Source organism: Fusarium solani (genome assembly GCF_023522795.1).
Source record: "Fusarium solani strain SB1 chromosome Unknown bctg00000010, whole genome shotgun sequence".
NCBI lineage: Eukaryota > Fungi > Ascomycota > Sordariomycetes > Hypocreales > Nectriaceae > Fusarium > Fusarium solani.
In genome coordinates, this window is record NW_027072147.1 from 1,678,104 (window position 1) to 1,701,430 (window position 23,327).

Sequence of the window (23,327 nt, forward strand, 5' to 3'; positions counted from 1 at the left end):
TTAATCATAAGTAATTAAAATTATAATTTAAAAATAGCTTTATAATAAGCTTAGATTAGGTTAGCTATCTTAGCCCGGTATAAAAGGGTGGGCTTAAACTTATTGCCTCCCATCTTAGTCATAGCATCAAAAAAGATACCTATCTATCACCTATGCTTCTATATCTCTATAACGGGGCGGCCACCTTGTCAACAACCTCCCCACTATCAACTTCGCCGAAGATCGCCCAGCCGGTTTGGCAGCTCAGACAGCTCCAAGAGCTATCATCCTCTAACTTTCCCTTGTTCTCCTCTCACGAACCTCTTCAGATCCACATCGCGAGCCATCGAATACCCTTCTTCTTTACAAATCTTGCGTCTCCTTATTGTGCACAACTGTCACGATGGACTACGAGACGGCAAAGGAGCAATGGGGCGAGGTAGAAGATCGCGATGGTGTCCGGTTGAGTTGGAACACCTTTCCCAGCTCTCGAATGGTAGGGTTCATTGAGTGCCTCACATTTTGCCAACTAACTCCCTTCACAGGAAGCTTCAAGGCTCGTTGTTCCGATCGGCGCACTCTACACCCCCTTGAAGGAGAAGCCCGATACTCCTCTCCTCCACTTTGAGCCTGTCACCTGCAAACAGCCTTGTCGCTCGGTGTTGAACCCCTTCTGGTGAGTCTTGTGAGGTACCACACTCTCTTGCTTCCTCTCGCTGACAGCCTCTAACAGCCAAGTCGATGTGCGCGCCAGAGTTTGGATCTGTCCTTTTTGTCTATCGCGAAACCAACTTCCTCCCCACTACAAAGACATCACCGCCAACGCTATCCCTCCCGAGCTACACCCCGCGAACACAACCATCGAATACCGCCTCTCGCGGCCTGCCCCAGCACCTCCGATCTTCCTATATGTGGTGGACATGTGCCAGGAGGCAGACAGCCTCGCCTCCCTGAAAGAGTCTCTGGTTATGAGCTTGAGCTTGTTGCCTGAGAACTCGCTAGTTGGCCTCATCACATACGGCACCATGGTACGTAATGATCTTTCCCATCTTCGAGCCCAACTTTAACAGTGATGTAGGCTCATGTGCACGAAATTGGCTATGAAGAATGCGCCAAGTCTTACGTGTTCCGAGGCAGCAAGGAATATACTGCAAAGCAGGTGCAAGAGATGCTTGGACTCTCAACGTCTGGTCTCCGGCCCGGCATGCAGCCCCAACCTGGCCGGCCATTCCCTGCTGGGCCGGCATCTCGATTCCTTTTGCCTGTCCAGCAGGCTGAATTTCAGCTGACAAAGGCGCTGGAGTCTCTCCAGAAAGACCCCTGGCCTGTTGCCAACGATCGACGCAACCTTCGATGCACCGGTGTTGCCCTCAGTGTCGCTGTGGGCCTCATGGAGTCGTCATTCCAAAATGCTGGTGGCCGCATCATGCTTTTTGCTGGCGGACCTGCGACCGAAGGTCCTGGTATGGTTGTCGGACCCGAACTGAGAGAGCCCATCCGATCGCACCATGATATTGACCGAGACAACGTCAAGTACTACAAGAAAGCCTTGAAGGTAAGGTTAAAGGATCCAGTTGTTGTGTTTAGTCCATAACTCACCATAATGCCATAGTTCTATGACAACTTGGCCAAACGAACAGCTCACAACGGGCATATCATCGACATCTTTGCGGGCTGCCTTGATCAGGTCGGCCTGCTGGAAATGAAGGGGCTGTGCAACTCAACAGGTGGTCATATGATTCTTACTGACAGCTTCACTTCTTCCATGTTCAAGCAATCCTTCGTGAGGATCTTTGAAAAGGATGGCGATGACAACCTGTTGATGGGATTCAACGCTGTGCTTGAAGTGCTGACCACCAAGGAACTGAAGGTCACTGGCCTGATCGGACATGCTGTTTCACTCAACAAGAAGTCCATATCCGTCGGCGAAACAGAATGCGGAATCGGCAACACCTGCTCCTGGAAGATGTGTGGCATTGACCCGAAGTCGAGCTACGGAATCTACTTTGAAATCGCTGGCCAGGGTCCTGCAACACATCAACAGGCGCCACAGAACGGCATGATGCAATTCCTTACATACTACCAACACTCCTCTGGCCAGTTCCATCTTCGTGTCACCACGATTTCAAGGCCCTTGAGCAGTCCCGCCGGCGACCCCGCCATTGCCCAGTCATTCGACCAAGAAGCTGCCGCAGTTCTCATGTCGCGGATCGCCGTCTTCAAGGCTGAAGTCGATGATGGCCCGGACGTACTGCGCTGGGTTGATAGAATGCTGATTCGGCTCTGTTCGAGGTTTGCCGACTACCGCAAAGATGACCCATCCTCCTTCCGACTGGAGAAGAACTTCACTCTGTACCCGCAGTTCATGTTCCACCTCCGTCGAAGCCAGTTCCTCCAGGTGTTCAACAACTCGCCAGACGAAACAGCTTTCTACCGTCATGTGCTGAACCATGAGGATGTGAGCAACTCTCTCGTCATGATCCAGCCTACTCTAGACTCGTACACATTTGACCAGGATGGTGGTCAACCTGTGCTGCTGGACTCGGCCTCTATTCAGCCAACCCACATCCTTCTCCTCGACACCTTCTTCCACATTCTGATCTTTCATGGAGAGACAATTGCAGAGTGGAGGAAAGCCGGATACCAGGATCAGGAAGGCTACGAGAACTTTGCTGGTCTCCTAGAACAGCCCAAAGAAGACGCTCGTGTAAGTCAACCCCTCACATGCATATCAAACATGCTGCTTACTCCTTGAAGGATCTCATCACAGACCGATTCCCCCTTCCGCGATTCATCGTCTGCGATGCTGGGGGATCTCAGGCTCGTTTCCTCCTATCCAAGCTCAACCCATCCACTACCCACACAACCGGTCCCTATGGCGGTGTTGGGGCTACAACTGCACAAACCATCTTCACTGATGACGTATCTTTGCAGACCTTTATGGACCACCTAATGAAGTACGTCGTTCCACTAGCTCCCGTTTCAATTATTCACTTTTCGCTGACAATACATTTAGGCTTGCTGTTAGCGGAACCAACTAAGATGGTCCACATGCTCAAACATGCGAATTATACCTCCGTGCATGAGCATGACGGCTCACATTGTGCCATCGGGAGAACTAATAAATGCCATCACTGGCGCTGAGAACGAAGATGATATCCGCCTTATAGACTGGCGCGGTGATAGTGGTGGACGCGATAGTTGAGAAAGAGTTTATCCACCCGTGGGACGCGGGCTTTAGATTAGCATGATCGGAGTACAAGTCTCAGAAACCAAAACCAGCAACTCAACGTAAGAAGTCGCAAACGTGGGGAAAATGTGAATGCCTTTGAATATGCCGACGGGATTCCCTCAACCACACAAATTCAGTCATGATAAAGCCCTTGATAGGTGGTAATTATCCCGAAAGGTTGGGTGGGTGAGGTGGGTGAGGGCCTTGGATGACTAAGCTACCTCCTCGGCTCCAGCTCAGTTAGGGCACGCTTGTGGGGCACACAGCTTCGCTTCCTTTTTTTTTTCCTCTTCCCATTTTTCAGTTCAACACCTTCTTCAACCACTTCCCAACCTTCCTTCACTCTCCTTTCCCGGCACGCAAACCACGAGCCTCTGCCGACCTTAACGACGCCGCAATGCGTTGGTTCTCCCTCCTTTCTGGTCAAGATGTCCAGACCTGCTAACACTGAGAAAAGCTCCCAAGTTCGATCCCAACGAGGTCAAGGTCATGTACGTTTGGCACCATTGTCCAAATATCTCAAGATTTTTTGGCTAACGTACCTCAGCCACCTCCGCGCCACTGGCGGTGAGGTCGGTGCCTCCTCTGCTCTCGCTCCTAAGATTGGTCCTCTGGGTCTCTCTCCCAAGAAGGTCGGAGAAGACATTGCCAAGGCCACCGGTGACTGGGTATGTCTCTCGATTGCCTACCGAAAGACTCGGACTAACATTTCACCCCAGAAAGGCTTGCGCGTGACTGTCAAGCTCACCATCCAGAACCGACAGGCTGCGGTGTCCGTCGTTCCCACTGCTTCTTCCCTCATCATCAAGGCTCTGAAGGAGCCTCCCCGTGATCGCAAGAAGGAGAAGAACATCAAGCACAACAAGTCCGTCAGCCTCGACGAGATCGTCGAGATTGCCCGTACCATGCGCTACAAGTCCTTCGCCAAGGAGCTCAAGGGCACTGTCAAGGAGATTCTGGGTACTGCCTACAGTGTTGGCTGCCAGGTTGACGGCAAGCCTCCTCAGACTATCATTGAGGGTATCGACAGTGGTGACATTGAGAGTAAGTCAACAAGGCATCATGCTAGTGCGCATGCTAACAAATACACAGTCCCCGAGGAGTAAATGTTGGTCATTTGACAAAAAAGAATCGAATGCCTCCCCCAAAAAAGAATTGAAGACAATCACGATACCCAACCACCCTCCCGTGAAGTGACCATGCGACCGATGCGAACCAAATCCTTGACTCACTCTGAAATCTACCAATATGCACTATGGTTTATTTCTATTTTTGTGCAAGGAAGAATAAGCGATGTAATCGACGGCCCCTTACTCACCGCGACATCTAGGCTATCAGCCTCCATGGATGCAGCGGTCCATCATCAAGGCCACACTCCCTTATCCCACGTAAATTATTTTGGACAGTTGTCCCCTGAGCCAAGCGAATGTTTCCCACCATCATGGTCCAGGTCTGCCACTCCGTGCCGGAGACTGCCCTTGCGCCGACCTCTTGTCAGGTTTCCCCTGCTTCTCCTGCTTCTCCATAAGCAAGACCCAAGATAGCATCAATTCACCACAGTTCACGAGACGTGCTACAGATATCGAACGCCGTGCACGTTCCGCTTTATGCCTAGATAGTGTTTCAATCGTGTGTTGCTGATAAACCTGCCATCGATCAGAGCATGCCTCTCGCGTGTACATGGGGCTGACGGGATTGTACCTATGCGTTTCGTGATCGCCCGAACGTCCCAGTTGCTCATGTCCAATGACTTGAGTATGCTGTGCCTCCGAACGACGGAGAGTGCGGGTTGCCGATCAAAGAGATGCTTTGCCGACCTGCATCATCTTTAAGGCGCCAAGGATCGATAAGTCCATACCGTTCAAAGAAAGGAGATTCTCAGTGAAGCCAACCCAAGAAAATTGCCATCAGCAGCCGAACCCTTTGCCCGCATATCATGTAATCTGGCGTCGTCAGTTGGTGGCCACAAGCTGGGGTTTCTGGCTGGCACGGGGTAAGCAGAGACCTGGCCGTTCCTTGTTGGCATCACCCTAGCCCACTCCAGCCCAGCATCCCATTGGGGAGGGCTGTGGGCGGTGCACTCTTGTGTGGCATTAAGGCCGGGTATGTGCTCCTCGAGCTATGTACCTCTGGTAGGCACTTTAGCCCAGCCGTCCTCCCGCCCCATTGTGGAGCGTCTGTGCCGTTCCAAAGGTTCCTCCTACCTTCAACCTCCGCCGGCCACCTAACGACTGTCTCAATACCTACCTACATACCCCAACCAACGATTACCTTGTATCTACTGACTTCGTGCCTCCTTCTCTTTGCCTTGATCGCCCAACTCGCCTCTGACCGACCACGCGGCACACCGGAACACGCATACGACCCTGTCACCCAACCCCACGAATCGATACCCATCATTGAGGTCATGGAAGCGAGCGCCCGATTCAACTGTGCGACCTGATTTCCCTCCGCTCGCGATCGCGGTACTGCCTGTCAGAGTCGCTGGCCCAAACAACTGACGCCGTCCCTGTTCCGCTGCAGGCGGAGGCCCTGGGGGCGCTCTGCTCGGCTCAAAGCACGACAGGCTTCGCGACATCATCTGGAGTTGTTGGTCCGGCGCTGGCGTCGCCCTCGCCCTTCAAGCCCGCCCAGATGCCCATCAGCAATCGGCTCAACGCTTCGATACCCAGCGGTTCAGCTAGCCATGCTCTTTGACCTGCAGGCCATGAATCAGCGCCGTCTACCAGTGTCTTTCGTACTGCTTTTCCAGCCCGTTTTGCTTGTTCGCCAATATACCCCGTTGTCATGTTGCCTCTCCTTCAAATGCCCCCTCATGCGGTGACGCCGCCGCCGTCGAATCTCGATACCTTCGCCGCGTTTTCGAACAACAATGCCGCCTCGCTCAACGACCATTACCCTCGAAACATTACCTCCCCATACCAGCGAACATTCCCGATTCGCACATCCCAATCACAGCGGCGTGCAACGGCATCTGCCGCTCCCCTCTACCCGTTACGGCCAGAGCACCACCTTCGCCGAAAGACTCCAAACGGTACCATCGATGCCGGCTATGACGGGTCGCCCTCCTTGTTCTCGCATGGCCCGCCTCCCTCGAAACATTTGGTCCTACCTCGATCTGCGACTGCCACGGCATTCCCGCTGACAGGGCCTCTCATACATCAGCCCCATTATGCCGCCAGCATTGACCACCATCATCCCTCCTCCGCTGGACATATGGGACTCGGCGATGATATCCGACAAACTCGCTTGGGTTCTTCGCCTTGGCCCTTTCCAAACGATACATCAGTGCATGATGGGCCCTTTCTTGGAGGTCACCAAGTATTCCCCTCAGCCGAGGGACACTATACACCACATGGCCAGCCTGATGCGCTTGGGATGTTTCCCAATGCATATCAACCCTTAATGAGGGCCCATGAATACAACGTCCGGGCTTTTTGTCCGCCCCCAGTGGTGATGAACGATTCATTACCATTTGGCCAAGTGCCCATACACACTCCATGGAGTTATCACAACCACGCGCGAGCTGACATCCTTCCACCAAGGCATGTCCAGCAGCATGACTTTAGAGCTGTTCCACAGCACCCCATGTCTTTGGTTCATCGGCCTTCTTTCACTCTGACGGCCGGCCTCGAGCCCCAGTACAATCCCGCTTTCAACCCAAGCCTGGCGATGCAAACCTATCCTCGGCCTGCAAGCTTCAGCAGCCCCCAAGGTTTCCGCGAAAAGGTGCTATCACAGGCTCACAAGGCTTATGTTGATCTCCTGTCTTACCTCCAAACTATCCGGAGACCTCATCCCACCAAGGGAACCTCGGGTCACAACACATCACCGAAACTTCTTGTATACCCGAAACCCCCAAAGCCCTCCTTAAAATTCTCTGATGCACCGGATGGAAAGGAAATCGCGGGGATGAGGCTTGCAACGGAAGGTGACCGCAGACAGGATTACCACGCTGGGAGGAACTCGGCGCCACAGCTTCAGGGGGCATTCGGCAACTATCCGTCCATGGGCAAAGCCACGCCCTTCGCAGGAGCAAAATCTTCGTTGGATATGCTGAGCAGTCTTTGTGAACAAAGTAGTTGGAACTGGATTGATGGAATCATGCTCGGGGGATGCCTGCACTATGGGCTCGAGCAATACGAGGAGGCATTAGAATGGTTCTCGAGGATTACGACCCTTGACTCGAGGTAAAACACTTCCCCGGTGAACTGTCAAGTGGCTGTTCCTGGTGTCTGACGCATTCGCAGTCACGTCGAGGCAATTACAAACAAAGCCGCTACTCTATACTGCCTCAATCGACAAGATGAGGCTGAACAGCATTGGATCCGAGCTGTCAAGGTGCAACCCAGTTATCTGGAAGCCGTCGAGCACTTAGTCGGGCTTCTTTACAAGAAGCGCAGCAAGGAAGCTGTGGACATTATCGACTATGTGCAGCATGCTTTGAGAGTACCGTCATCTACACATTTACCGCACGCCAACGGCAGTGGGCCAACAGCTACTCGCGACGGCTATCCTCGAACTGCCACGACTCGAGATTTCCAGATTACTGACTTGGAGCAGGCGCAACATCAGAAAGTTGGGCCTCACAGCGAAGTGATGAAGACCCACGGGTTTGGATCAAGCGGTTACGCCCTACCAGGCAAGGAGAATGGCCGGATCCTGGCTCTGATCCATGCCAAAGGAACCATGTTGTACAGTCTCAAAGAAGTCAACAGGGCATCAGCGGCCTTTGAAGAGGCAGTTTTAATCAGCCTCGGTCGCCGGATGAGCGGCATCCAAGACCTTGTCCGTCAAATCCAGACAGTTTTGTCACCAGCAAATGCCCGTTTGCTTTCAAATGGACAACCCCGTCACGCTTCACGGCCTCTGCTGTTGCCCCCGGAACGAGCTCGGCATACCGCTCATCTTGTATTCGGTGGTACTGGCGAATTGCCCGGACTGCGATATGTTGCTGAGGGCTCAACAAAGAGGGCAGCTGTGCAAACCACCAGCAACTCGCTCCTGTCCCTAGCCAAGATCTTCCAAGATGCCCTCTCCAGCGGGCACGCTGCCCCGGACATCCTACGGCGTCCTTCCGGCGTCGAAGACATCTTGGCCCTCTACTATCTTTCTCTATCGCTCCAGGAAAGCCCCTCTACTGCGAACAATGTCGGCATTCTCCTGGCAGGTGTGCAGCAGGTCACCTCTCATCCTCCCGACGCAAGCATCGAAATGTTCCCCCAGCCAAACATTCCTGGCATCGTCCCAGGCAGTGGTCTGTCTCTGGCTCTGGCGTATTACCACTACGGCCTGCGTCTGGACCCAAAGCACGTTCATCTTCACACCAACCTCGGAAGCCTATTGAAAGATATTGGTCAACTGGATCTAGCCATTCAAATGTACGAGCAGGCAGTCTCATGCGATGGGACCTTTGATATCGCTCTGACGAATTTGGCCAACGCCGTCAAGGACAGGGGTCGGATTAATGATGCAATTGCATACTACAAGCGCGCTGTGAGCTCCAACCCAGACTTTGCTGAAGCTGTCTGTGGTCTGTCCACCGCCTTGAACTCTGTTTGCGATTGGAGAGGCCGGGGCGGAGTCATGCTTCAGTCTGGAAAATATGATCGATGGCACGTCGACGACAAAGGTCTCCTCATTGATGCACGTTCTGCGGGACATGAGAGTGGTCTTACGGACCGCGTCGTCCGCATCATCGGTCGCCAACTCAGCGAGGCATCACATTGGGGGCGCGGTGTTCTCGGTGATAATATCATCACCACCATTGCAAAGCAATTACGGGATCTTGGCCTGACAGGGTCATTCCCACTCGAAGAAGCATTGAGGGAATGGAGCAAGAAGCCATGGGAGGGTTCACACATCGTTCGCCTTGTGGAGCGTGCGACTCGAGCAACGCAATGGAAATGGTACCGAGACCGCTATATATCTGGCGCCGAAACAGCTTCCCGATACACACGGTTACGTCTGCCTAACAGCCTCACAGTACCGTCGGCACCAACCGTTCTACCATTCCACACTTTTACTTGCCCCCTCTCAGCGAAGGACATTCGAGCTATATCCCAGCGAAATGGAATTCGAATATCTTGCTCGACGCTGCGGTTGCCATGGCTGCCATCGACAGTTTATCCCCCGCCTCCTCCACCGAGCCCTTACTTGAACGTGGGTTATGTGTCGTCTGACTTCAACAATCATCCTTTGGCTCACCTGTAAGTCATTGATCATGAGGAAGCCAAAATGGTACAGGCTGCTAACAGAAACAAACTAACAGGATGCAATCTGTATTCGGGTTCCACAATCCTCGACGCGCGCGTGCGTTCTGCTATGCCACAACAGCGAGTGATCGGTCTGTCCATCGACAGCAGATTGAGCGTGAGGCCCCTGTTTTCCGCGACGTCAGCAGCTGGCCGGCGGACAAGCTGGTAGAACAAATCGTCCGAGATGAAATCCATATTCTTGTCAACCTCAACGGCTATACAAGGGGGCGCGCAACGAAATATTTGCTGCTCGGCCTGCCCCTGTGCAGATGTCCTTCATGGGCTTCGCCGGTACACTAGGAGCGGAATGGTGCGACTACATTTTAGCAGACAGCACCGCCATCCCGCCCGAGACGCTACGCCCCTGGCGCAACAACGTTGGAGTTGAAGACGTGTTCCGCGATGAGACAGAGGGTGACGGGGAAGGCTGGATGTACTCGGAGAACATCATCTTCTGTCGTGACACGTTTTTCTGCTGTGACCATGCTCAGTCCTGTGATGCGGGCGAACGCGAAGTCACATGGGAACAAGAACAGAGACGTCGTTGGAAGATGCGGAAAGATCTTTTTCCCACCCTAGCTGATGATGCCATTATCATGGGAAATTTCAATCAGCTGTACAAGGTACGTGGAGAGGCGGCATTGGGAGGTTCCCGTCGACTAACCCTCGTCAGATTGAACCCACAACCTTCAGGTCATGGCTGCGAATCTTGGCACAAGTGCCAAAGGCGGTCCTATGGCTGCTTCGATTTCCGGAACTTGGGGAGGCAAATCTACGACGTACGGCCAAGGCTTGGGCTGGCACAGAGGTCGCCAGTCGACTAATTTTCACTGATGTTGCACCCAAGAGCCAACATATATCACGAGCGCGTGTTTGCGACCTATTTCTTGACACGCCAGAATGCAATGCCCATACGACAGCCGCAGACGTTCTCTGGTCAAGCACACCTCTCCTCACACTCCCAAGGTATCCGTACAAGATGTGCTCTCGGATGGCAGCATCTATTCTGAAAGGAGCCCTACCTAAATCAGAGGATGGGCGAAAGGCTGCAGCAGAGTTGATTGCTAGCAGCGAAGAGGAGTATGAACAGCGGGCGGTACAGCTTGCCGGTGGTCTCAGCTACACCATGTCGAGGAGCGGATATGGCCATGGCCATGGGCGTTTAGCTAGGATGCGCAAGTTGCTCTGGGATAGCAAGTGGCACTGCGGGCTCTTCGATACTCGGCGATGGGTTGATGATGTTGAGACCGCGTATGAGCAGGCATGGCAGCGATGGGTCGCTGGCGAAGGCGGTGACATTCATCTGTGAGCGAGGAGCAAACAGAGTGGTTCATGTCAACCCGTCAAGGCGAGAAACAGAACCGGTTTGGGATTCAATGATTGAATGACGAGACAGGACGTCCAACGTGTAGACGAGATGGATCGGTAAGCCACCACATGGTGGAGAGGGCTGGTTTGGGCCGGAGTCTGGCGTGTCTATTCACTATTTCTAAGATATATTGGTGACCTTGAGAGAGGGGCGAGTTCCTGATCGGATCGGGAGTGGTTTCTTTTTCTCTTCTTTTAGAGGTGGACAGGAAGCACGAGAGATGCGTTGACATGTCAATGGATGCACCATGCGCTTGCTTGGCTTCACTGCCATCTAATCCGGTGCTATACAGGATTATCATGGTCGAATCTGGACAATTGAGAGACAGAGGTCTTGGTGGATAACAGCACACACTCGCCCTTTCAACCTATCTATTTCTTATTTCCAAAGCGTCAATCGGCCACTTCCATCTCGTTGTTCCTTACGTATCCAAAGAGGTATGGATATTGACTGGACGGCGCAGAGCAGGTATGTATGGGGGAAGAAAGGCATCAATCAGTTCATGGCACGGGTAAAACGACTTGGTTGGCAGGCTTCGAATACCTTGGACGCCAAGGCCTCCCTCCCTCAGCCATGCATCAAACGGCGCCCACAGTCGGTAGGTCATAAGCGAACAGCCAAAGGGGTCGTCAGCCGGCTCGTCAGTTTGGTCATGGTTGGTTTGACAAGTACAGTTGACCAGCTGGGTCCAGCTGTCAAAACCTGACATTCACTCATCCATCCCCGGGGGGAGGGGCGTCTATCCGACAGGTCAAGGAGTGAGTGGCCTCTGCTGATGATGTATTCGGCAGACGCGTTGCACTAATGTACGAGAAGGTCGGCACAGGTGCTCATGGTTCCGAAAGGCAACCCGTCATGTCTTGGACAGATGCCAGAGGCGGCCAGGCCGCAGCTGAAAGAAGGGCATGGAGCAAGGAAGCGCGGAACAAACAGGGCAGAAGGCGACATGATTGGTCAAGGTGAGCACAACCAGAAGCAGAAGCCAGCTGAGCTGAGCTGAAAAACCGTTGCTCGGCTCGCTTGGCGTGGCCCGGAAGGGTTTAGAACAGCGAGGGAGGCCTGACGCCACAACGGTTTTTGCTTTTAGTGGCCGAGGGCGACTAAGAAGGACTAGGGGCTCCATTACCGTCGGGGCGGAGATGCAGACTATTGGCAGCAGCGTCATCTGGTCACCCGGGCCCCTCTGCTGCTTTGGTCCTAGCGGGTGTTCTCTGGGGGCCGTTCGCTATCGCTGGCTGAGGTGCTGGGTGCTGGGCGCATACCGGGAGCATCGACACCACCGGCTATTCCTGCTAGCCAGCTGACGGACCACATGCTCCAGGTACCAATGGTATATATCATCAAGCACACACGGATACAGGGCAGCGAGCTGGAGGCTGCAGCTCAAAGCGTTATCGATCCAGGGACCAAGTCCACGTTTGGCGGAGGTTGCGCCGGTCACCGCCTACCATGCCAATGCCAATGTCACCTAGCGAGGGCAAGCGAGTCAGATGTCATTCACCCTTGACTGCTCCCAGGCCGGTGAAAGGTCGCCGAGAAGATGGGCAGCCGGCTGTAAAAGAAAATATGACTTGTTGATTATTCTGTGCCTGTGCGTTATGCGTTGTTACCAAGAAAGCGTGGGCTGATGTCCGAGCGAGACAGGCTCCCTGGTCAATCTTTGCCTTTAAACGAGAGCGTTTTTGTTTCGTTTCGTTTCTACCGTCCATCGTCATTTCTCAACGGGCCCGGCTCTGTCACCATCCCAGGCGAGGCGAGGGCCAGGCCAGGCCAGGCCCAAGACGGCCCTCTCCGCAAACTTGGGCGAACAGGCAGTGACGTAGCAGAGACAGAGATGCGACAATGGTGCAGCGCTGCGCAGCACTGCGCTGCGCGGGGCCAGGGTCCGTCCCAGCTTTGCGTGCATCAATGAATGCTCCGGCGTACAGAACAGGACGGGGCAGTACGCAATGCGTTGGGTCCGAGGATCGATTGTCTGCTGGCTGCACCTTGGCAATCTCGAGTCCATCCTGTTTCGTCCGTTGGGTGTAGCATCGTGCCCTCCTGGCTGATCCAAAGCGTGCCTCGCTGATAGGCTTGTTGGTGTAACGACAGGTGAGCAGGCGAGTCAGGTCGAAATGGTCGCTGTTGGCCTGAGGCCTGCAGGAAAAAGAGGGCAAGAGAGGGTCCGCCAGATGTCGGCTGACGGTGGAAGCTACAGCAGGGGCCCGGCAATTCTGCCCATCAATATTATCCGTCAGTCATTCCAGCCAGCTCCCACGGATGGATGCCATCGTCGCAAAACTCAATCAAGAGCGCCATGGGAAAGATGAGGCAGCCGAACGAATTCGGAGAGCCCTACCTACCTACCTAAGCAACGGACTTGCGCAGCACCTGTCGTTGCCCATGCCCATGCACGCGGGCGCAATGCCAGAAGGACCGACGTGGAAGCGGAAGCACCTCCACCGATCAGCCGGCATCTCCTCCTTGCTGACTACGCATCCGTCGTTCACTCCGACGATCCCAACCAGATGGCTCAGGCCAGCAGCCACCCGTTGACGATGATCGCCCTGCCTCAGACCCTGGTCCCGGCCACAACCCCCGCTCGCCGTCCCTGCACAGGCCCACGGCGCTGACGCTTACAGCGATGGTGACGGTGAAAGTGACGAGCAGCCCTGCAACCCAAGGGCGTTGCTGGCTGCCCAGAGCTACTGTGCCTACTGTAACTCCAAGGGCGACACCGTCAATCACCTGTTTGTGATATCGTGGGTGTAGCACCCACCTACAGCTACAGCTTGTCTTTCAATCTCTCTCCCTCTCTAAGCTTAACACTCAAGAACTGATGTACGGCCGAGCAAGGCCCGCCACCTCGTCTGCCGGACCAATTCGATTGACAGGGGTTAACTAGATGGCAATTACCCAGTGAGGGGACGGGCTCACGGGCAGATGGATGGACGGATCGAGAGCCAGCGGCGTCGTTGACGATATCGTATCAAACCTTACTTTGCGAGCTCGTTACCCAATGCATCTCGGGGTCGTCGAGAGCAGCCAGAGGCTGGAATTGGAGGCAGACTCTGGTGGCTTGGGTCGGCGGCAAGGTCCGGCCACGATGGACCGATGATACATATGTTTTCCTTTGATGGAGATGTCAGTCTCGAGGCCGGATTTAGACGACGCGCGAGGCTCGTTGACAAGCCCGGAGGCACAAGGCTCGGGGACCAAAAGACCCACCGCCGTCTGCAGCTCGACATCAGTTCAAGACAGGCAAACAAAGAGAGCGGCAAGAGTCCAAGGGTGATGTCGCGAGGGAGGCGTCTGCAAGAGGGCAACGCAACTTCACTGCCTGAGACATCTGACAGGTGGGAGGACCTCCAGCTGCTGGGTTTCTGGGAACACCCGCGTTGCTGTTTCGCTTTTCGGATGAGCATCCTCCTAGAAAGTCAGGCACCTTGTCGCACCGAAGAGCTTGCCAGGGTTGCGGCTACGAATACCGTGAAAAGACAGTGTGCATGTCAAGTCAATCATCTACCTGCGTGGCTCCTCGTGTATGTGACCAACAGTGTAGATGTCGCAAAGCGGCTCCAGATCACCCAGGTGCTATTGTCAAGTTCCCACCCCGTCCCGTCTTCTTCAGGGGCCCGCACCGCACGCAGGCTGAGGGCATGTCGCTCGTCTGCGACAGCAACGACGGCCCGCGTTCATCAGGGCAAGGGACTCTGTCAGTTCCTGGAGGCGTCGACTACCAGCAGGTGGCTCCAAAAAGGTGGCCCCGACGGATTGGATCCTGGGATTCGGACGATGCACTGGTCGATGGTTGAGGCGAGCTGGGCCCTGGACGATGCCACAACGATAGCTGTCGGAGCTCATCGCATCCGGTCAAAGTGCCTGCTGCGAAGCTTGGTACAGTAGGTAGGTAGCTGGAGGAAGAGCCGACCACCCAGGCCGGGCTCCAGAATCAACACGCCCATCCATCCCCCTCGAGAGTCCCGTCAAGTCAGTCAGTGTTGCTTTGACGGCGGCGGGTCGAGACGCCCATCCAATCCTGTTGCCCAGTGGCCCCTGTCCCTGTAGTTCTGTCCCGGGCTTGTTGACACCCCCACCCCACCCCCTGTCAATAGCCTTTGACACCCCCGGGTCGCTCGCGAGCCTCCACCTGCACGCCCCCTACCAGGGCGCTACCTGCCCCAAACATCCATGGGCTGCACATCTATCTCGACAGCGGCATCCCGGTGGCAGATCGAGAAAGTTTGTTATTGGGGGGTGCAGGGAATCGGCCTCCCCATCGTACCCCCTCCCGGTGTCACGACTTTTTTGCTTTCCCCATACTACTTTGCACTTCATGCCATAGTTACGTTGGGCCCAGCCGCGCCCCATCCAGGTCTCCCACGGATATTTCATCACCTCACAACCCTCCTTCTGAGTCAAGATCTCTTTTCCAGAGCCTCAAATACTCCCCCCTCACCCACCCATCATCTACATCTACAAATCTCAGATCAACGCACAATTCTTCAACGCTTGATCAAACATTCTCAACTGTCTTCAACACACTTCTTTACTACACTTTTTACTCTTCCGACATCTCTCCTCGCTTACGACTTCACATCCTCCCACTCGCCCACTGGGTCGCTGTTCAACTGGGCATCCCGACTCGGAATCTTTCCATCTACTACAGCCTACCAGTCTCGCAATCATGTCGATGGGTCACCGAAGAGGTCCTTGGTCGAACGCCGAGGATGCGTACTTGATGGAACTTGTCAACACCCATGGCCCCCTCAACTGGGTACGAATTGCCCAGACCCTCGGATCCAGGACACCCAAGCAATGCCGCGAGCGCTATCACCAAAACCTGAAGCCGAGTCTTAACCACGAGCCCATCACCCCTCAGGAGGGCGCCCAAATCGATCAGCTGGTGCGGGAGATTGGAAAGCGTTGGGCCGAGATTGCTCGCCGCCTCAATGGTCGAAGTGACAATGCTGTCAAGAACTGGTGGAATGGCAGCCAGAACCGCCGCAAGAGGATGGATCGTCGGCGTAACCCTCAGCCTTACGATGAGCAATACCCCCATTCCCGACACTCGCTCTCCATCTCGACACCAGGCCTATCCATGCCATCACAGCTATCGCCTCTGACGGCCACAAACCACCGCCACCCCGTGCCTTGGGTCGAGGCACCTCTTCCATCTCCCTGCACTTCCGAGTCCGCCGAGTCGGATGCAGGCTCCAACTACACCACCTCGCCCGGACGTCACCACATCCCCCTCCACATGCCACTCGAGTTGCCGCCGATCAGGGATGCTCACCACCTCCACGCCCCAGCTGGTTCTAAGCTTCCCAGCCTGAGCGAGTTCGCCTCTCCCTCTTTTGGAGACCGAATGGACTGCCAGCCCCGACAGCATCAATTTGTTCCTCCTCAAGGGCAGTTGCCTACCGCACCCAACTCGCCTGTGCAGCCACAAGCACAGACCCGACAGCAGCCATCGGATCAGGACTCCCGAATGAAGCTGGCTTCTCTCCTGCGATGAACTAAATCAGTCAGAGCACACGCAGCACATGCTCTGGTGTAACTACGGCACGCAAACCATCACAATCACCGATCTGGGCGAGTGCATGTAACGGAGCACGGAAAATCGGATTTCCTACAGACAGCTATATATTGGGCGGCCTCATTTTTTCGGCGTTGGTTTTCCTCCACGGCGGTTCGCCAAACTGGCGGTATGACTTGGAGCACAAGGAAGAAGCACTTGGGAATGGCATAAGGGAGATACCAGGCGTTCAGGCAAGGAGCTGGTGACTTGAAGGGCTCGGCTAAGTCTCCATGGTGGAGCAATTGTACAACCGGGGCGAATATGGCGTTTCAGGAGTGTTTATTTTATGCTAGATGAGTGTTCAAGACGAGTTAAATGAGTTGAATCAATACCCCACATGGAGATGTTTTCCCAACCTTCGAGACTGAATGAATCCGTTGCCGGCCGTGAAGCAAAAACCACAGTGCCTTCACCCAGATAAGACTTTTTGCAGCCGTTGAGAGCGGCATGTGGCTCCACGAGGACTTGAGCAAACCAGGTGGCCTTGGCGGCTCCAGTTTGGCGTCTGTCGGTTCCAACCGTACAGGGAAGAATTTGTGATTTGTCGTTGTTTGTCATGACTTGTCTCACGGACAATCCGATCGATTAACTGAGTAACTAGCTAGGATAAGTGAGACTGGAATGTGGCAGCCGGCAGGTAGCAAGGACACCAGCTGCGTAAGTGGGGAGGATGGCGCTCGATGGGGACGCGGGAGCGAGGAGCATGCCCGGACGCCTGGGATTGATTATGCCCGGTGGAAGAAATCCACAGGACTGGATTACGAGACTAACTAGCTAGCTGATAACTGCATCTTTGTTTGTGTTGGAGGAGGCACGGCAGTTGAGGCCAACGAGAGTTGTGCCCGTCGTGTTGTTTGCGTGCCAATCTCTGAAGGCAAGGCCTTCATCACATCTGGACAGATCTCTGGCGTCGACCTACCACCAATGCATTGTCGGAAGCGGGGGACACGGGAAGAGCAGCAGCAACCTAATACGGGTAGAGACAGGATGTAAGCAGTCGGTGGTGAATGGCTGTTGAGACGCATGCACAGTTGCAGACGCAGACGGCACGCAGACGGCACGCAGACGTAGACTCGGACTCAGACAGAGAAACCGAGACACGCACGCACACAGGATCGACGTCGATCTGCAGAGGGTCGAGGACTGCATTGTCATGAGCCAGATCCAGATGTAAAATCTCGATTCCGCACCCCTGGTCCGCCATCAAAAAGATGGCTGAATCTGGGATCCAGTCCATGCGTCCACAGCCAAGGCCCCCAGCAGCCCAGGCCAGCCCAGCTCCATCAATCCATCGCGCCAACGCCAGCTACGACCGACCTGACGGTGGAGGAGGGGCGTCAACTACGGGCTTGGGCCTCCAAGCAGCGTCGACCATGATATTTTTTTCCCCTTTGCTTTGCTTTTCAGCAGGGTCTGGCTTCCCAGACAGCGGCCCTAGCGGTAAGGAGAACGGCGGACTGGCGCCCGGGGCGGCTCAGACCCAATAGGGACCCCTTCCACCGGGGATGGCGCTTTGATTTGCTGCTTAGGGTGCTGGTGTGGCATATTTACGCTTTGCTGCTAGCGGGAGGGATTCCTGATTCCCGGGCCAGGCTTGTTTGTCTCGGCGATGTTGGGTGGATGGATCCCCATGCGCCTCGTCTGCTTGCTGTCTATTGCATGTCAGGCTTACTCGACTGGCTTGAGAGTGTGAGGGGAGGATTTGCGGATGACTGATCGATGATTGATGGATGCATCTACCGGCTCGACAACGTCCCGAACAAGGGGCTCTATTGCTCTAGGCGCTCATGCTAGTCCAGAGTTGGCAGACGACAAGGCCCAACAGGGAAGTGCAAGCAAAACGAGGTGACATCGCGGGCTTCTGACGATGATCCCATCCGTCAGCGCAAACCGTTCTTGGGTGCCCAAGGGCGCGGATATGGAGGGGAGGGGGCATTCGCTGTCTCGTGTTGGGGAGATCGGGGAGCCGTTACCAGCCCCGGTGTCTACTCTGTATTGGATCTCTTGTGTCTCCCTTCTATTGGGGGCAGTAGAGGCCTTCCCTTGTTTATTGTTCTCCTCTTGTCTCTTCAGTCCGCCCTGTTGCACGCGCCCCTGTGCCTGCCCGGTTGCTTGCTTTTCTTTTTTTTTTCCAGCTCGGTTGATTTGATTAGATTGGCTATTCTTGATCGTCTTTGCTTTTTCACGCTGAAAAACACCCCGACCCAGGTCTAAGGGTCTCCCAGCCTGGCCCCGGTGAGACGCAGCGCGGAACCGTCGACCGCCACCGATGCGAGCTGCAGGTGCGCATCACGACCGTTCAGAGACAGAAAAAAAAACAGCTCTAGGCCGGCCAGCAAATGAGGTCTCTGACTAGTGATGTTTCCTTTGTTTGGTTGCAGTCGATGAGTAGGGCGGTTAATCTCACGATTCGGCACTCGACACACCTGGCGGGCACGGCACGGGAGTCAACGGGCCCTTGGGTTGGGGTCTTGGTCTTGGTCTTGGGCCTTGGGGTCTTGCTTTGACCTGCCTCACCCGCAACGTTGCGGTCCTCCTTGGCCCGATCCGACGGATGGACCAGGGTAATCTGGATGTCGAATCTTCCGAGACCCCAGGATCCAATCACGCTGCGGAATTTCGGTCCCAGCGACCGCACGATCCATGTCTTGTCAAAAATGGCGGATCTGGTTTGATGGGGGATCTACATGTTCTCCTCCCTTCTTGTCGATGGCACCTTTGTAGCTGTAGAACGGCCCTTTGTTATGACGTCCCCGTGCGAGAATGAGAATGACTGTCCGAACAACTTCGGAAGTCTTTGTCGATGAGCTTGACGCAGGTCAGCGCATGGTGGTTTCGAGTTCTTGGCTAGGCGTTGCGCCATGCAAACACATGCGCACGGCGTGTGAAACTCGTCGCTGTGCTATGCTGTGCTGCTGTGCTCCCCTCCCACCGAGTCAGGCTGCACACAGCTGCTATTTTCTGCGTCCTCAGTTACGTATGTATTGCGACGGCGATTCCGCCGTGGGTTCGATACCTGTTCGGGCGGTGCATGCATGTAACGCTCGAGATCCAATGCCAGCCAACGCCGACGTAGCCTCGCACATCCTCAACGGCTGCCAGGGAGGGAGGGGCTGCGGGAGATGGAACCCTGACGACCTGAACGACGGGGATGTCCTGCACCCAGGGAGGCGTGGATGGGCAGCTGCTTGGGTATTTCACAGAGGACCCTTGCCGGGATACGAAGTCGCATTGATTGGCCAATAGGTCGAGTTTGGGGTGCCAGAGGCAAATGAGCGACATGAGTTAACTGGGGCTAGCAATGAAATAAGATGATACAACAGCGAAGAGCGCAACCAAAAGGAAAGATGGATAGGCATCGCAATCAAAGACGACGCCAGCCTCAAATGAAGACCTGCTGCTAATCACAGCACGAGGACTCCCTCGGCCGGCGAGGGATGGGCGAAACCAAGGGGACCTGGAAATTTGGTGCGCGTACAGGGTAGTATCACCGATGAGGCTGGCTTGCGAACTGAAGCTGAACAGGCCTAGACAGGGATGTTGGTGTGCAGTCGATGACATTCGGGGGGGTTCTCACATGAAACCAAGACGTTTGCCGATGACGACCACGAAACACGGGAGGGCGAAACACCAAGAAGAACCGAGCCAGTGTTTCTGCGCACCAGATCGACATAGGGGAAAAAAGGTGGTGAGCAGGAAAAAAATGGTGTCGCAAACGTGCAACCACAAGGATAAATCTGCAGATGCGTTTTGTTTCTCGTAGCGTGTTGGCAGAGCATTTCCATCGAATTGTCAGGCCAGGACCTAGTGGGAGATCTGCTGGTGTTGCTGTCGTCGCAGCATCATCACCAACAGAGGCAATTGCAGCCTCGATGACGGCAATCCCTGACAGCATCTGTAAATCGCATGCACAGGCGACATGCGATTTTTGGGAAACATCGGCCCCTTTCGCACTTTCCCTTGTTCAATTGCGATCTTCAACTAAACGAGTTTATTCTCTCTGTCCCCCCAAGCTCTGCAAGCAATCCAGCAGCTTCTGTTTTCGCTCATGCCCTTGCCCTGCACACCCCCAACCCTCGTCGTGGTCGGTCTGTCGTCGGGCGCTCCCAAGATCGATCCCCATGACGATGGCGCGCCGACGAACATCGCTGAGAGTGCGTGCCCGAAATTCCACGACAGGGGACATGACAAGGGGGCTGCTGGCACTTGCATGGGGAGGAGAAGAAGGAGGGCAGTCTCAACGGTTTCTTTATTTTCACGATTACTGATCGCCAGGGGCCTACCTGGTTGCAAGTGTCACGTCACGATGGCAGCCCGTGTCTGGGGCTGGTGCCAGTGCCCGAAGAATTTCGGGCGCCCGTTGCGTTTCGGCCTCGGGGGCTGCCCCTGGTCTCCTTGTCGCCTTGTGTCGCCCTTGGCCTCCCGCCCGTTGAAACCTCTGATTTGCCGACGGGCCAAAGCAATCATGCCCTGTTCCCTGTCGGGCTGGTCGTTCCTTGTCTCTGATTGCTCGCTGTCGTCCCTTGAACCCTGTCGTCCCCTGTCAAACCTGCGCTTCCCTGGTTCTTCCACCGTTCTGGCGCCGCACGCTCTGGCTTGGGTTTGCTGTCGATGGGTGATGGGCGATGGCGGTTGTTGATCGGATCCATTCTGATGGATGGATCGGTCCTGTCGTGGGTATGCAGGTGGTGTATTGGACGGTTTGAGAGAAGGCTCGCCTCCCTGCCGGGTTGATTGACTGGCTGGCTGGCGGGCTAGTCCCTCGCTACTGGAAACCTTGAAGCTGTGCACGACTCAGAGACCCTTGATCAGTCATTAAACCAACGTCGCCGTCCCCTCGAGGCCCTGGGCTGAACTGTTGAAACTATTTGAAAAACTGTCTACAACTGCTCGACTGCTGGCGGGTTAGAACATGCCGCTATTTGCTCCATCGGGGCCAGCCACACACGGGTTATTTTGTCTCTGGGCGGATGGGATGTCCATCCATGCCAATGTCTTGGATCAAGAGCATGGGTCATGGATCCGGCTACGAGGTCTAGGAGGTCCACTGCCGCTCCCGCTCACGCACCTCTCACCGTTGGCTAAAATCACTCCCCCTCCAGCATCGTGCTCTAGTTGGACGACGGCCCCTGCTTCAATCTTGAACCCCTCCGAGACTGCATCGTGCTACCCCGTTTTTGTCCAATTTTCCTCACGGGCAGGCTAGCTGGGAGGGTCGCTCTGGTAAGGCCCGTTGCGAGGGTCTCAGACCGAATCTTGGGTATCCAGGGAGTCTTCTGTTGCACCTCATCTCATCTCAATCGTGCAACCCCAAGAATGCATGTGGCATAGTACGTACCCGTATTATATCCCGACGTCGCATCCGTCCCTGGTGCACCGTCGGTACCAAGCCATGGCTGTCCTTTTGCGTCACGACGACGTCGCAAGCCGCTGCGATCTGGTTGCCGCTCATCATTCCCCTCTGATCGTGCGTGCCAGGAGGGGGGATTAGGTTGGTTGGGACCGGTGGTACCTTGACGGCTGCTTACGTGCTGCAAATCGTTGCTAGATCCTTGCTCCTGACGATGCCATCACCGTACCTTATTATTTTTTTACTTTGTGCTGCGTTTTCGCGGGTGGTGGTGTTGCTGATGAAACGGTCATGGATCGACGAGGCGAAACCACCAGCGAAGCAAAAGGAAGGAAACAAAAACTCAGTTGGCAAATGTGATGCCATACCATGCAATGCACATCCAATCCATCCTGAGATGGGGACAAACATCGAGACACGGCAACTCTTCCCTGTCTTGCTCATTTCAGCAGGGAAGCACCTGCCTCGAGAACGCGCACGGCTGGGTGCATCGTGTCGCTCACGCTCACTGCGCAAAACCTTGTGCCCCCCATCGCGTGCAACCAACATCCATCTCCATGCCTCACCTCAAAATCAATCAATGACAAATCTTTGTATGCTTCCGGGCCCTGAGGCGTCTGTCTAGACCCGCGACAAGAGGCAACACGCGCGGCGCACGCATTCCGCCTCCCTTTGGTCCCCCATTCTCATTCCCATGCCCATTCCCATTCCCGTTGTCGCGTCCGTCCGTCGTCGTTCCCACAAAACCGTCTGCACCTGTTGCCGGGACTGTCTGATCCCCAGCAACGTGGATCGCATCCAGCCCCAACAGCCAAACCCGACAACCTTGCCGAGCCAGGCGCCTCAATTAATGGTCACCGACAAAAAGAAAGGACGGGAAAAGTCAGATCATGGTAAACCTACACAGGTTGCTCGACGGTTGAAGCGATGGCTCCTCCATTTCGATTGCCCTAACCAAAGGCAGGAAGGGGTGCGATGGGGGGAAGCAAAACACAGAAGGACGGGAGCGAGCCTCTCACGACGAATATGGATGGCTCCCGTCGGACAGGAGGTGCAAGACCCGGGGATCTGGGTTCAGCGCTCTCGCTTATCGTCGTTCGGGGTCGGGGAAGGGAAGGGGAGGGGGCGCCGCGCGATCCGCTGCCAGCTCAAGGCGCTAGTTAGTCATCACCCCGTTCGAGGTGCCTGGGGCTGTCAAGGTGCCCGACACCTTGATTGGACAAAACTAGCTCACACCCCCCTCCGAGCTGAACCTCCACTCGAGAGACGTTGGGGCTCGATCGCTGCTAGTGAAGCCATCCCCATCCGTGTTCAAACACACTTGCATGTTGGCTCATTGACCAACGCATCAACCGCCAACTGTGTCCGTTGTTGAGCGTCCAAGCTGCTGCCTCTATCAATATGCGGGCTCGGAAAACTCAAGAGAAAAATGCCGACGAGGTTCCGATCATCCTAAAAAAAAAAAAAACTCATAACAGGAGAAGAACCGAAAGCAAGGGAATGTTACTTCTTTGACTGATCAGATGAGGGGTAGGGGCAGGTGAGGGAGAGCAGAATGTGCACGAATCATGGATTCC

The 23,327-nt window shown here is 55.0% G+C and overlaps 5 protein-coding genes across 5 annotated transcripts; 3 read left to right on the forward strand and 2 right to left on the reverse strand.

Moving 5' to 3' along the window:
- Positions 1–382: 382 nt before the first annotated feature.
- Positions 383–4,317, forward strand: MRS44_014598 (uncharacterized protein; the record flags this gene model as incomplete). The annotated part of the gene is made up of 12 exons (XM_046282352.2): positions 383–475; positions 525–655; positions 713–1,007; positions 1,058–1,534; positions 1,592–2,686; positions 2,737–2,936; positions 2,996–3,002; positions 3,516–3,612; positions 3,669–3,702; positions 3,759–3,879; positions 3,931–4,255; positions 4,304–4,317. 12 exons carry the CDS (start codon positions 383–385, stop codon positions 4,315–4,317), a joined length of 2,889 nt encoding a protein of 962 aa, XP_046127684.2.
- A 1,681-nt stretch (positions 4,318–5,998) lies between these two features.
- MRS44_014599 (uncharacterized protein) lies at positions 5,999–10,777 on the forward strand (the record flags this gene model as incomplete). Its single annotated transcript, XM_065618476.1, has 5 exons — positions 5,999–7,401; positions 7,462–9,420; positions 9,483–9,633; positions 9,693–10,091; positions 10,142–10,777. 5 exons carry the CDS (start codon positions 5,999–6,001, stop codon positions 10,775–10,777), a joined length of 4,548 nt encoding a protein of 1,515 aa, XP_065474548.1.
- Positions 10,778–12,573: 1,796 nt separating this feature from the next.
- Positions 12,574–13,296, reverse strand: MRS44_014600 (uncharacterized protein; the record flags this gene model as incomplete). The annotated part of the gene is made up of 2 exons (XM_065618477.1): positions 12,574–12,976; positions 13,187–13,296. The coding sequence occupies 2 exons, from the start codon at positions 13,294–13,296 to the stop codon at positions 12,574–12,576; spliced, it is 513 nt and encodes a 170-aa protein (XP_065474549.1).
- A 2,210-nt stretch (positions 13,297–15,506) lies between these two features.
- MRS44_014601 (uncharacterized protein) lies at positions 15,507–16,337 on the forward strand (the record flags this gene model as incomplete). Its single annotated transcript, XM_046277193.2, has 1 exon — positions 15,507–16,337. One exon carries the CDS (start codon positions 15,507–15,509, stop codon positions 16,335–16,337), a length of 831 nt encoding a protein of 276 aa, XP_046127688.1.
- Positions 16,338–20,696: 4,359 nt separating this feature from the next.
- MRS44_014602 (uncharacterized protein) lies at positions 20,697–21,852 on the reverse strand (the record flags this gene model as incomplete). The annotated part of the gene is made up of 3 exons (XM_065618478.1): positions 20,697–21,183; positions 21,469–21,566; positions 21,739–21,852. 3 exons carry the CDS (start codon positions 21,850–21,852, stop codon positions 20,697–20,699), a joined length of 699 nt encoding a protein of 232 aa, XP_065474550.1.
- Between the last annotated feature and the right edge of the window lie 1,475 nt (positions 21,853–23,327).